The sequence below is a fragment of the Pundamilia nyererei genome, unplaced genomic scaffold (genome assembly GCF_000239375.1).
Source record: "Pundamilia nyererei isolate P.nyererei 1_Seehausen unplaced genomic scaffold, PunNye1.0 scaffold00069, whole genome shotgun sequence".
In the NCBI taxonomy this organism is placed as follows: domain Eukaryota; kingdom Metazoa; phylum Chordata; class Actinopteri; order Cichliformes; family Cichlidae; genus Pundamilia; species Pundamilia nyererei.
In genome coordinates this window covers 738,514-751,042 of record NW_005187470.1, presented here as the reverse complement: position 1 = coordinate 751,042, position 12,529 = coordinate 738,514, and the positions used below count along the sequence as shown (strand labels likewise).

General features: G+C 39.1%; 3 protein-coding genes across 3 annotated transcripts in view; 1 reads left to right on the top strand and 2 right to left on the bottom strand.

The window, feature by feature from the left end:
- LOC102211877 (voltage-dependent anion-selective channel protein 2-like) overlaps positions 1–2,464 on the bottom strand; it is a 6,089-nt gene extending 3,625 nt beyond the window's left edge. Inside the window, exons 1-3 of the mRNA XM_005736397.1 lie at positions 2,296–2,464; positions 1,388–1,459; positions 1,210–1,259 (exon numbers count right to left, since the gene is read on the bottom strand). Coding sequence (XP_005736454.1) covers positions 1,210–1,259; positions 1,388–1,454 — 117 coding nt within the window. The 5' untranslated portion in view covers positions 1,455–1,459; positions 2,296–2,464. The remainder of the gene's footprint in view (positions 1–1,209; positions 1,260–1,387; positions 1,460–2,295) is intronic.
- Positions 2,465–5,050: 2,586 nt separating this feature from the next.
- samd8 (sterile alpha motif domain containing 8) lies at positions 5,051–10,788 on the bottom strand. Its single transcript, XM_005736396.1, has 6 exons — positions 10,615–10,788; positions 9,216–9,791; positions 8,591–8,686; positions 8,402–8,519; positions 8,175–8,325; positions 5,051–6,643 (listed from the first exon to the last, which is right to left on the bottom strand). The coding sequence occupies exons 2-6, from the start codon at positions 9,770–9,772 to the stop codon at positions 6,339–6,341; spliced, it is 1,227 nt and encodes a 408-aa protein (XP_005736453.1). The 5' UTR covers positions 9,773–9,791; positions 10,615–10,788; the 3' UTR covers positions 5,051–6,338.
- Positions 10,094–12,289, top strand: LOC102211315 (dual specificity protein phosphatase 13 isoform A-like). The gene is made up of 3 exons (XM_013911656.1): positions 10,094–10,114; positions 11,640–11,889; positions 12,003–12,289. Exons 1-3 carry the CDS (start codon positions 10,094–10,096, stop codon positions 12,194–12,196), a joined length of 465 nt encoding a protein of 154 aa, XP_013767110.1. The 3' UTR covers positions 12,197–12,289.
- Positions 12,290–12,529: the final 240 nt, after the last annotated feature.

The window sequence follows — 12,529 nt, the reverse complement described above, 5'->3', positions numbered from 1 at the left end:
TGTAAACACAAAGAAAATATTTTATTTTATGTGCTGGAATGTGCAGAAAATAGGTTTAAATGTACAACAAATTTCTTCCAGTCAGAGAATGTTGCATATAATTTAATTTTTGCTTGATGCATAAAGTTAAAAGATTAAAACTAACAAAACAAGTTTTAAAAAGAGACTTTTCCATTTGATTACATTTTGTATGATGGATTATGCAGAAAAAGTAGAATTGGTCCTGAAAGATCTATCGCTTTATCACCTACTCAGGTTGTAAATCGTGTTTTTAAAAAGTAACTAAGTAATTAATTACTTTTGACAATAAGTAATCAGTAAAGTAATGGGATTACTTTTTGGGTAAGTAATCAGTAATTAGTTACTGATTACTTTTTTCAAGTAACTTGACCAACACTGGTTATAACCATATGAAACCAAAAAAATAAAAAAATCTCAAAAATAAACTCACAACTAACTTACTTTTAAAGGACAAACAACACAAGACATAACTTCCTATGAAACATTGACAATTTGTAACACTACTTTACAAAGTTCCATTACTAAACAATATACTCAGTAACACAAACTGTTAGGACCACGCAGCACCAGGAAACCGGGCGAGGCAAAGAAAACACATTAACAGGTGTTTTTACATGGAGACAGAATTATTTTACCACCAAACTTGTTAAGACTAACTCCAAACGGAGTTCAAAGCTACATTTTATGGCTTTGCTGTGGAAACATCAACACAAACAAGCCAGATGCTGACTTTATATGGTAACACAAATTGGCATTACAGTTTACTTCATTTCCCTCTTGTTAGCAGAACAGTGGAGCATTTATTTTATTTATGATTTATCTATTTTTATGAGGATATTAAAATCTCGTACTCCCCAGGCAGAAGAATGAGCCATTGCCAAAATACAGAAAGGCCCATTTATGCAAATAATAATAAAAAATACAATGTTATGGAGCAAGAGTATGAAACATGCAAGAGTATGCAAGAAAAAAAGTGCCTTGATACAAATGTTTGGTCATGCTGCTCAGCACTAACATGGAATCACATATTTGATAAAATGAAAGAAATGTTTGTTTGTCATTTAGGATCTGCAGGCCCTTTACCCTCTGACCTATGTGTTGACATTTCATATCTATGATAACAATAACAATATTAGTATACATTAGCTACATTTCAACATTGGATGTTATATTTACAGTTAAACTCACCACTCCACTTGAAGACTTAGTCTTCACATCAAGCTTGACGAGCCCAAAGCCTGCAAAGACAATGACAGTGAGATACTACTTCTTGTGCTTGGAAAAGGCATTTCCAGCCGCAGACCTGACCTCTTCAGGTCAGCAAATACACACTTATAAAGGTGCCTTTTATCTTTCTTCCAGTTACCATATCCCTTATTGAAGATGTCCTTTGCTGATTTGCCCAGGTCTGCATATGCTGGAGGGACTGCCATTCTGCCTATACACACAAGAGAAAAGTGAATGTAAATGGTGACACAGGAGTATAAAAAGCAGCTTGCTTTTAAAAGCTTTTTAAGTTAGTTAATAAAAGAATTAAAACCAAGCATATGTATAGACATGGGCAAAATGTGCGTCTGTAAAGTGTGATAGCTGTGGCTGTCAAATGGAGAGGAAAGTTACAAATTTTACAACTGGAAATATTTTTAAATTCTTGTTCTACTGTTAACTGCTTTAAACTCAATGATGGTGAAACATTATACAGTGAATGCCTTAAGCAACCAAAAAAAAAACTAAGAGAGAAGTAGTAAAATCCCAGCTATTATAACCTTGACTACAATTAATGTTTCTGTCAAGTATTTGTAATTCAGATTTTATTTTAATATTTATTTGTTTAACTGCTGTCACTAGCTATATATAAAGACACGAGTTCAGGTGTCTGTCACCTTATTCTCAAGGTTAGACCGACGTTTTCAAGTAATCAGAGCATGGAGGTTATTGGTTAAGAAGGCAAAACGCTATAACAGATTGCATACAAAAGAGGTTTAAATAGTATGGAAAAAACTAAGTGAGCATCTGGGTCATGGATTCAATAAGTGAACTGAGCTTTACTTTGAAGACGTTATCAAAATTAAAGAGTGTTAGTTGAATATACATTTATTTTCCATGCAAATACTTGCAACCACAGCACTGAGTGTAGTAAGGGCATAAAATTACATACAGTCTATGGGTAGGGGGCGTTTTCTAGCTAGCAAATAGAATGTCTGACAGCAGTACCCCTGCACTACAACAAATAAAACACGGATAACGTGTGTAAATACTCAGCCTATTACTTACCGAGAGTTTCTTCTCTTTATTATATACCCACTAACTTGACAGATAAGAAAAGCTGCGGAATGAGCGAGTACAGCCGGTGTAGGACGATATGGAGGAGACACCGCAGCAAACAACCTGCTGACCTCGGCTCAGCAGGACCCGAAAATATAGCTGTGCGTTTTGTGCCCGACTGAAATAGGAATCATGTAGTAATTGTTTAAATTATATGGATATTAATTTATACATAAATTATATTTTACAACAGGAAACTGAATTTTGAAAAAGCGACTTTCACGTTAATAATGCGAGAGGTCTTCCAGGCAAATGGAAGACCTCTAAATCACTATGGCAACCTATATACTACTGAAAGTTACGGGCTTATGCATACAGAGCTGTACAGAAATCAGCTATAGTGCTACATTGGTGCCGCTCACCAAATCTAACGTATTATTCACAGGTTTTACATAATCAGGAGGAAAAGCCTTTGATGACAGGATACACTCGTGGATCACTTTATTAGGTACACTTCTTTACCTGCTCGTTAAGACAATCTTGTAGCAGGCCCTAGCATGACAGAAGAGAGTCTTTAACGGGGCATTCGCTTATTTTCTTCATCAGGAGACGTATGGTAGTTCTGAGGAACTTCTGAACATTTTTGGACATCGTTTGAACGCAGTGAAAGCTACAAAATAAAATATATAGTTGTTTTGTTGTGTCACAACATGGCACAGTCTGTGACTTCAAGCACCAAAGGAGTGCAAATAAAGTGAGAAAAATCCGAAAATAAGTGCTCAAGAGTTATACATTAAGTCATTAATGAATATAAAGTAAAGTATTTAAATACACTTGTATCTAAGTGCTGCACAATGTCATCTCATCGCAAACCTCGATCCGCTTGCAAAGCGTGCAAACACCTGCGAGCGTTAAACATTCGTCTCTTTTTCATGCTAGCTTGAGAAACACGTGTCTGAGCTAAAATTAGCACATAGATGCTAGCAGCATAAGTATAGAAAGAGAAAGATGCGAACATTATAATGTACCTTACACGACAAACATACAGAGAACACTGAAGTTTAATCTTTGTAACTTACACAAAATTGTTTTGTTGAGAGCGCCAGATTTCTCCATACTGTTTAAGGGTTACAAACCTTTTCCCGGGTTTTGTCTTTCTTGTTCTTGGGAAACTTCCGTTGCCGTTATTTTAGGAAAAGGAAATTTTTTGTACTTATCTAATTCGCACATTAATTGCAAGCAAACAGAGTATTCAGAAATTCCTAAGAAAGTCTACTGGGATTTCCCCAAATAACCATATACAGTTTAAAGAGACTGATCGGAAAAAGAAAAGCTGTCCAGTGACTGACAGTTCTCTGGGTGAAAATGCTTTGTTGATGACAGAGTGCAGGAGAAAGGCCATACCGATTTAAGCTTCCCGAAGGGACTCAAATAACCACTTGTTACAACACCGGACAGGACAACACTAATGGGGATGGCTCCAAGATTCCATACCAGGAAGAACCTATAAGGGGAGGACACAGATGAGGACATTTTTTCCATGTGCTGAACTTCACATATCAGCACTTGATGAAAGGCGACTTTACCAGCTATTTGATCACCTTAGGCTTTATCAGCGTGTGGTATACACACAAAGACTCCATGATGGGGAAGAGATTCAGCAGCTCATTGTCCTAGAACCCTTGCAACATAAGGTATGCAAGAGCCAACATGAAGATGGGGGCATTTCAGTGCAAAGAGCACCCTCAGTCTGTTGAGGAGGAGCCACTGGTTACACTGGATTACACTGGTTAAAGGTATCCAGTACCTAGTGACATTCAGCAATATTACAACACCACTTGAGGTCCTTGCAGTGGACTATGTGGTGATGGTGAGCCGGATGAACAGGTAGAGACTGCTGAGGCCTCTGAAGCAAGTGATGAGGCTCAAAGCAGCTCTGTGAATAGCCCAGTATCTTTCCCATTGACTTCCACAGAGACATAAAGACATGGTTTCTCCCTTCTTTTTGTTGGACTTTTAACCTGATATTTAATTGGACATTTCAGCTGCTGTGGTTATAACTCTGATGGACTAGGACACATTAAGAAAAAGACTGCGTGTGGGACCATATTCAAGGACTTTTGTTACTCACTACTGATTACAGACTTTAGGAGCATGTTTTTATCAGCATTGTGGGTCTTGTTATATTCGTGACACAGTATTAATCATTCCAGGGCGAGTGAATAAATACCATCTGAAGGCTGTTGGGGTTTAAAGGGGGTTATTTGGTTTTATCCCTGTTCAGTAAGCGCTCAGCATATGCTTTGTTTTTTGCGGGTCTGGGCCCTTCTCTGAGTTTCTTGAATGTTTTTTGTAATTTGCCACTTTGTCATTTGGAGCCCATGGTGGCTCACGGGCCACTGAGTTTTATCTTTACAAATTAAAATGTTGACTGTAACATGAATGTATTGAAAACTATGTTGAACCCAAGTTGCCCTGGAGTAAGGGCACCCTGCCAATCAAGCTTGGTGTAGGAAATTAGAGGAAAATTGTGTTAGGCTAGATTCCTGTCTGTGGGCGCAGTATACTTCAGGTTGCCACCATGTCAACACAAGTCGCTCTTTAATACCTAAAGCAGTGCCCTGTAACAATAAAATACACATTTAACTCAGCCTGTCAATTTTCCAAATGATTGCTCTTAAGCTCTGGCAACAGCGCGCATTCCCCAGGTGGTCGTACAGCAAGTGGGGCAAAATAAATAGATAAATAAAAAAGGAAAGGAAACTCCTGTTTCAGCTCTTTATTGATGGAAATGACTGTCGGGACAAGAAGTTTAATGGCTCTACAGTAGCACATAAACACATCCTACTTCTTCAGTGAAGGGATGTGTTAAGACTGTTAACTCCACTCAGAGTCATGTTTCTAACATGCTGCAATGACGATGATCTTTTACGATTCTCTCAATGAAATGTACAGGACAAGCTGGAATATGTAAATTAAATAACACGTGTTTCCAACGAATACAGAGTTTGAAGCAACTGTAAACATAATTCTCTATGTGCACATTGCTGCAACCTTGTACACAGAATATAAAAATACCTATTGACATTTATAAAATGGAATAAATTAATCTAAACAAATACAAATTTCAGCATCTGTTTACTACATATTAACATCAAAGAATTAATATCAAGAAAAGGTTGTTGCACTTGGTCTAAGTCTAGTAGTTTACACTGAATGTGGACTTCTTAAAAAACCTATACATATATTCAACAGTAAACATGAGCAGTTTGGAATAATTCTTCACAGAGAAATGTATCACAGTAACACTCCAGGTAATTGGCAAATGGAACTATGTTTAAGACAGCTGGATAAAACTTTATTCTAACTTTTTTGGCTGATAATGTCATTTCCTTAAATGCATATTTTCTAGGAAATAGCAGGCGATGTCATGAGTAAAGACACAAGATTCGGTGTATGTCGTTTATCTGAAAAGGAGCCATGAATTTCTGTTTCAGTCTTTAGTAATGCTGTCAAAATGTCAGCGTGTTATAAAGGAATGCAGAAGATTGAACAAACATGATGACAAATGATGTTTTTCTATATAACATAATATGAATCTATACATATTGCTTTAACAGTGGTCCATACAGATACATACATACATCGTTTTTTAGAACTCAAATGTGGGATATGAGGAAAAACTCAAGAATCCAGATCCAGATAGCTTAATTGCACAGTTTCCTGTAAAGGTTTAGATGCATTTTTAAATGAGAATTTATTTCATAATTTTCTTGCTATCCAAACAGTCTGTAACAGATGTCATTGTATTGTAAAATCAAACTGGGATGGGGCTTTTTAGAAACTCTGCAGGTTTTTTTGTTTAAAAAGAGACAATAAAAGCAGGTTAGGAGCTAAATCCTAAAATTTAAAAGGATATGGCTCTGTGTATTCCATCAGGCCTTGTGCGGCTCATATTAGGCGTCTTTTTCGCACACCGCCTCAGTTGGCAACTTGACAAAGCAGACGAAAGAACACTGTCTGTGTCTAACAGTACTGCTGCAGGCTGCTTATTATCCGATCAGCCTCTTTAGCACAGCAGGTCTAGAAAAAGGCCAGCAGTACTCGTTGGGGACCGGCCCGTTGACATTGCACTCAAAGAAGGAGAACATGGGGAACCAGATGCGAGCTCTCCGGCTCTGCTGGTAGGCCCGAGTGTTAGCTAGGGTGTGGTAGTACAGGAAGAGTCTGGTAGTGATGTAGAAGGCTATGAACACGTCAATGGAGTAGTGTTCATGCGCAGCCAGGATGAAGAAGATGCCGAAGAGGTTGAGCACCCAGGACAAAGTGTGGATAAAATTCCAACTTCTTGGAGTGTCTGTGTAAATCAAAGACGGAAGAGCGTTACTGAGCACTTTATGTGATTCCATTCTAAAATGTGGCACATTGTTAAGTCTGTTAAAGTTATTTTCATTCACATATTTAATGTAAAAATATTTTTCTGCTTGTGGCCCATCTTAGGCACAAAGCTCTCAGCCACTCCTACCTGCTATTCAAGCTTTTTGTTTAAATCAGAAAGAAAGAAGGGTGGCTCTACAGGAGGAGGAGCTGAAATGGCTTGCTACAGACACTGGAACTGAGGATGAATCATACAAAGTTTCTCTTGCAGAATCAAAGACTAAAAATATTTCAATGGAAACAACTATAATAGGTTTATTATTAATTTTCAAGAAATACTTGCAGTACCAGTAGCGGACACTGGATGGCAACATAGGGACACCTTCTCCAAATATGGCTAATCTATGTCTGCTTTATCATTTACTACCACTATAGGGTTTATTGTACTGTGTACATAATAATAGTGCTCTTTAGACTTGGATTGAAATTAATAAAGCAACAATATTTTTTTTTAAATCAAGTTTTAATTATATAGGACCAATTCACCCGTCCTATGCATTCCTTGAACATATATGCACATTTAAGGTCATATCATGGTAAACCTGACTCCCAAGTTTCCACACAGTGTTACTGTTGGCCAAGGTACTGCCACCCAGAGCAAGCATCTAATACGACAGCATGTTTAACAGGATTTATAGAAGGTAAGGGCCAAGTTCAATAACCTCAGTTTTATCTGAATTTAGAAGCAAGAAATTTGAGGTCACCCAGGTCTTTATGTCTGTAAGACATTCCTTAAGTTTAACTAAGTGGTGTGTCATATCTGGCTTTGTGGATAAATAAAGCTGGGCATCAACTGCACAGCAACAAAAATGTATGTTATGCTTCGAATGATACTGCCTAAGGGAAGCATGTATAATGTAAATAGAATTGGCCCCAGCACAAAGCCCTGTGGAACTCCATAATTTACCTTATTGCGTGAAGAAGATTCCCCATTTTACATGAACAAATTGGTGTCTATTAGGTAGATATGAGTCCAACCACTGCAATGCAGCATTTTTAATTCCTTTAGCATGGTGTAATCGCTGTAATAAAATATTGCTGTCGGTAGTATCGAAAACTGCACTGACATCTAGCAGGATAAGCACAGAAATAAGTTCACTGTCAGAAGCCATAAGAAGATCATTTGTGACCTTCATTTATGCCTTATTGTGTACTGTGATGAGTTCTGACACCTGACTGAAACTCTTCAAATAAATTAGATCAGTTAGCTGTTGGCTAATGGACTAATATGGTTTGGAATCCATTAACCTGGAAACATACAAATTCTCTCACATGTGTTAGTTAATGTCTAAAATGTTTATTTACTTACAAAATGAGGGGTTTTAGGGATTAGTTTTGAAATCATTGCTCATTTTCCAATTATAATTCCAAGTTATTCCAAGGCCTTTTCATCTCATCTTAGCACAAGTGTGTTTTCCTCCTCTCAGAAAACAGAAACAGAAGCTACTCACATTCTGTGACAAAGAAGTTGAGCATGGTAAGGACCACAGTGTGGCCACTGAACATGTAGTCGCCACATGTGTGAACCCCTGTCAGTGTCATCCCAAAACCGCTCCAGATGGCCACAGCTCGCTGTAGTTTGGCCCACATGTCGCCGTACATCTAGAAGGAAACAGGCAATACTCTAATCTTGCAAAGAGATCTGATACATGAGAAAAAGAGAAAAAAGATGCGTTACCTTTCCTGAACACTGCAGGTGCTGTCCTGGAACAGACAGGGAAGTGACAAACATGGTGATACAGCGCAGCATGAACACCGTCCCCATGAGGCTGCACATCCGCCGCAAGAGAATGGACCTAGAAGTAGTGAAATGTGAGTTTCCTGTGCTACTGACAGGCTCCTGGGATCGTTCAGAGCACCTACTGACCTGTGTTTATGGAGCAGCAGAACCAGCATCCAGATGTTACAGAGGATCACTCCACATGCCTCGGCCATGGCGAATGCCCAGGGTATTCTAGGCACACTGTGGAAAAGGACAACATCAGTGCTGAAATAACAGATTGAAAGTGAGCATTTATAGCTGATGTTGCTTAACATCTTACAACAAACATGACAGAAAAATTAGTTTGGTGTTTTGGTATATTAGTTTTAATAAATCATTTCAATGCATATAGATGTTATCTCCCAAGATATCTCTTTTGGAGATAATTAACTAGCCTGAATAATTTGCCTCAGTGTCTTGCCAAACACACACTGGAAATTCCTTGAAATAATCTCTCCTGGTAAGTTTTCATTTCATGAAAAGCCCAAAGCTGGTCATAAACAAAAGTAGGTCACCTTATAAACAATCCTCGAAGGTCTTTTTGAACCTCAGCGAGCACATCAGGAGTATATGAGGACAATAATAGAAACACGCTATAAGGAATTAGGGCAGTTATAATGTCAGCGATTTGGTGTGATACTCAAACATCATCGTTTGTGGTATTTCAGAGGTGATTAACGTTTTTGTTGTAAGAAAATTTAAGAAAGCTCTTGTGAGCGATCACACCCACCTGTCTAGAAAAATATCTGGGAGCGGAGGGTATGTGCGCATGTCAGGGACCCTCTCGTGCACGATGACCATGACGAAGGATGTAAACCCAAACACGAACACCACATAGACAGAGCTAAGCACCGTCTTCCAGTACTCGGGATCGAGGCGCCGGATCTGCTGCTTGTACTTTCCATTAGTGTACTGGTGATACTCCTCTCCCACTGGTGCTGTGTCAGTGCTGTCGCAGTCTCTCCCCGGGTCTCCGTTACACAACCAGTCCAAACTGCCTCCGGAACCGGTGGGAGAGTGGCCATCATAGGGAAGACCCAGCTCCTCCAATAAATCAATGTTCTGTTTCTGAAGTTTCCGAATGGAGACCATTAGCCGCTTGATGTCCCCCAGCACCTTGAGCTCCAGTGGCGGCGAGCGGAGGTCGTACTCACTGAGGGCAAGCAGACTGGTGCCATCCAGCCGGTGCTTGTTGCACAGCAGGTCCACATAGTCGCAGAAGCCCTCTTCCTTCAACCACTTGGCAACGTGCTTAGGTGTCCAACGACGGACACTCAGCTGGGTCATTTCCTCCTGACACCAAAGGCTAAAAAGAAGAACAGCCACATTTAAGTTCAGCAGTATCAGTTCCTTATTGGCTTCCAAAACACCATGCAAAATAATATTCAGGATTAGTTTAAGGCACAGTTTATTTGCTCTGAATCAGCAGTAGTAACTTTAAAGACACTATGCAAGACTGCTGCGCAGACAGAAAATACATTCATTTTGTGACAAAATTATAGGTGATAAACAAATTTAAGACAAATCCTGAGTTACACAGGAAATCTGGGTAATCACAACTTATGCAGTTATATGACGCAAGTACTGGCAAGGATTTCCTATGGCACAATGGAAACCACACCCTACAATGTAAGTGAAGGAGCAGCTACATGTTATCCCAGGCCAAACAGTCAATTAAATCCCAAGGTATTATTGTCCTAGTCACATTAAAAGACATTATGACTATTTCTAACTTCATTATTAACCGAAATAAACGCTGCCTCAACAGTCTGCTCCTTGGACTGACAAGAAAGCAACACATTTCTGTGTTTTTTGATAAAATAATTTAAATAAACAGTCCAGCAACTACAGTCGACCTGCAATAACCCATATAATTAACCCATTTAAATATATCACTGGCTAGCATTTAAATCGGGCTTAGAAGCTCTTTGTATACTCCGAAGTTAACTTATCTCAGTATTTTGTCAGGCAACTATCTGGCCTATTAGTATGTAAAGACAAATACGCCAGAGATAAACGTGAAAGCATCCACATGCACCCCTGCCCACGGGGCTAACTCAGCTTAATACTAAAGACTGCTAGCTCACTGGTGCTAGCTCAATCAATGCGTGTGCTTTGCGGTCACTCACCAGCTCTGAGATGTAACAGAAGATGACACAGAATATATCTCTCCGGCTAACTAACGAAGTGACATCTCACAAGAATCAGAAGAAATCTTATTAGCATTTGCTTTAGTGACACGAGTTTGCTGGACATCATTACGCCCAGGCTTTGCGCTAGCTAGGAGTCCTGTTGACAACACAAGGCGGTAATGTCCAGAATAGCGGCGCACGCTAAAAGAAAACGCGGAACAACAGTGAAACAGTGACGCTCTATGGTGAACAGGTGGTACTACACCGTTCTTACGTGTGAAATGGTATGACCAAAAACATTAAATAGAGTTGTGGTTATTTGCTAGGAGACATTAAACCAAAATTAGTTGGGGTGTATTTATATATTTGAGCCAGTTTCTATACATGTGGCCCTCTGTGGATTAGATAATATCCAAAATAGATTCAAACATGTGTCCTCAATTCTCGTTTTTTTAATAAATTAAAATGCATGCTGTACAATCATTCCACCGTGAAAAAAGAACACTTTAAATAAATCATTCAAAACCCCAAAGGACAATGACAATAATGAGCATGATGAGTGTAAACTTCTGACCACAACTATATGTATTTTTGCAACTGATAAAATTAGAAATTATGAGTTGACATAAAATGTACTTTAAAAAAACATTTAGAGATGTACAGCTGGCCTACATTCAGAGTAAGGTAGGTCACTGTTTTAATTTTAGAACAGCAACACCTGTCCTTGTCTGTGGCTGCCAGCGTGGTCTCAGTGAAGGTTTAACAGTTTGAAAATAAATGTTGAGAGAATAAATCATACATAGGGATATGCATGTGGTCAACAATGAACAATCTGCAGGAAAATAGTGCAGCTTCTCCTGCCTCTCCTTCTGTGAAAGACCTTGAGAAGATTTTGTATGGAGGTAAAAGGTTTGGTAATCATGTTGATGAAGTTTGGCCTAACCTGTTCATTGGAGATATGTAAGTCTTTAAAATTGCTCTTGATGGCTTGTACAACATAATCAGCCTAGATCAATTACCAGTTAGAAAGACTGATTGCTTTTTTTCTTTGTAGGTCAGTAGCTAATGATCGCTACAGCCTGTGGAAGCTGGGAATCACCCATGTTGTGAATGCAGCTCATGGGAAGACGCACTGTCAGGGGAATCACTACTTCTATGGATCCACCGTGGATTATTATGGAGTGCCTGCAGATGACTCACCGTCTTTTGACCTCTCTCGATATTTCTTTCCGTCTGCTGAGTATATTCATAACGCACTTGACACGACAAGTGGTAAATACCCATCATGTTTAATGTCAGCCTCTGCCGACCTCTCACTCGTCTCATCCCTTATCGACCACATGCTTTATGCTCACCGTGATATTTTTCTTCTCCTTCCTCTCCAGCTCGAGTTCTCGTCCACTGTGCTGTTGGCGTGAGCAGGTCTGCCTCCATCGTCCTGGCCTACCTAATGATCTACCACAATTACACGCTCCTAGATGCAATCAATAAGGTCAAAGAGCGCAGGTGGATCTTCCCAAACAGAGGATTCCTTAAACAGCTTCGTGCTTTGGATATGAAACTGCAAAAGACTTCATGACCGCTTCAAAAAATAAAGATCTTCTAATGCACATAACCTCAAAACAGCTTTTTCTCCAGACAAATGAGAGACTTGATGACTGTGTCAGTTGAAGGAAATGCTGTGCTTTGACTTTAATCAGTTTGTTTCAGGAATGGAATCTAATCAAATGTATTTCCCCCACAACTCTGGCGCTGTGTTTGATGTGAATTATGCGGCATCTCTATATAATATCGACCCGCGTCTTAATAGGAGATCAATGTAATGAACTCTCCTCTGGGCAGAATCAATTTAAGGGACTGAATATGAGATATTGTTTTTATTTAACCTTAGTGTTGTGTTGAAGAAGCTTTT

Excerpts from the sequence above, each read along its gene's own strand:
- samd8 (XM_005736396.1), bottom strand. The coding sequence starts at position 9,772 with ATGACCCAGCTGAGTGTCCGTCGTTGGACACCTAAGCACGTTGCCAAG. Across the intron at positions 8,687-9,215 it reads CCAGATATTTTTCTAGACAG|TGTGCCTAGAATACCCTGGG; the intron begins GTGGGTGTGATC and ends CCTTTTCCACAG. Across the intron at positions 6,644-8,174 it reads CAACTTCTTTGTCACAGAAT|ACACTCCAAGAAGTTGGAAT; the intron begins GTGAGTAGCTTC and ends TGATTTACACAG.
- LOC102211315 (XM_013911656.1), top strand. The coding sequence starts at position 10,094 with ATGGAAACCACACCCTACAAT. Across the intron at positions 10,115-11,639 it reads TGGAAACCACACCCTACAAT|TTAGAAAGACTGATTGCTTT; the intron begins GTAAGTGAAGGA and ends ATCAATTACCAG. Across the intron at positions 11,890-12,002 it reads CGCACTTGACACGACAAGTG|CTCGAGTTCTCGTCCACTGT; the intron begins GTAAATACCCAT and ends CTTCCTCTCCAG.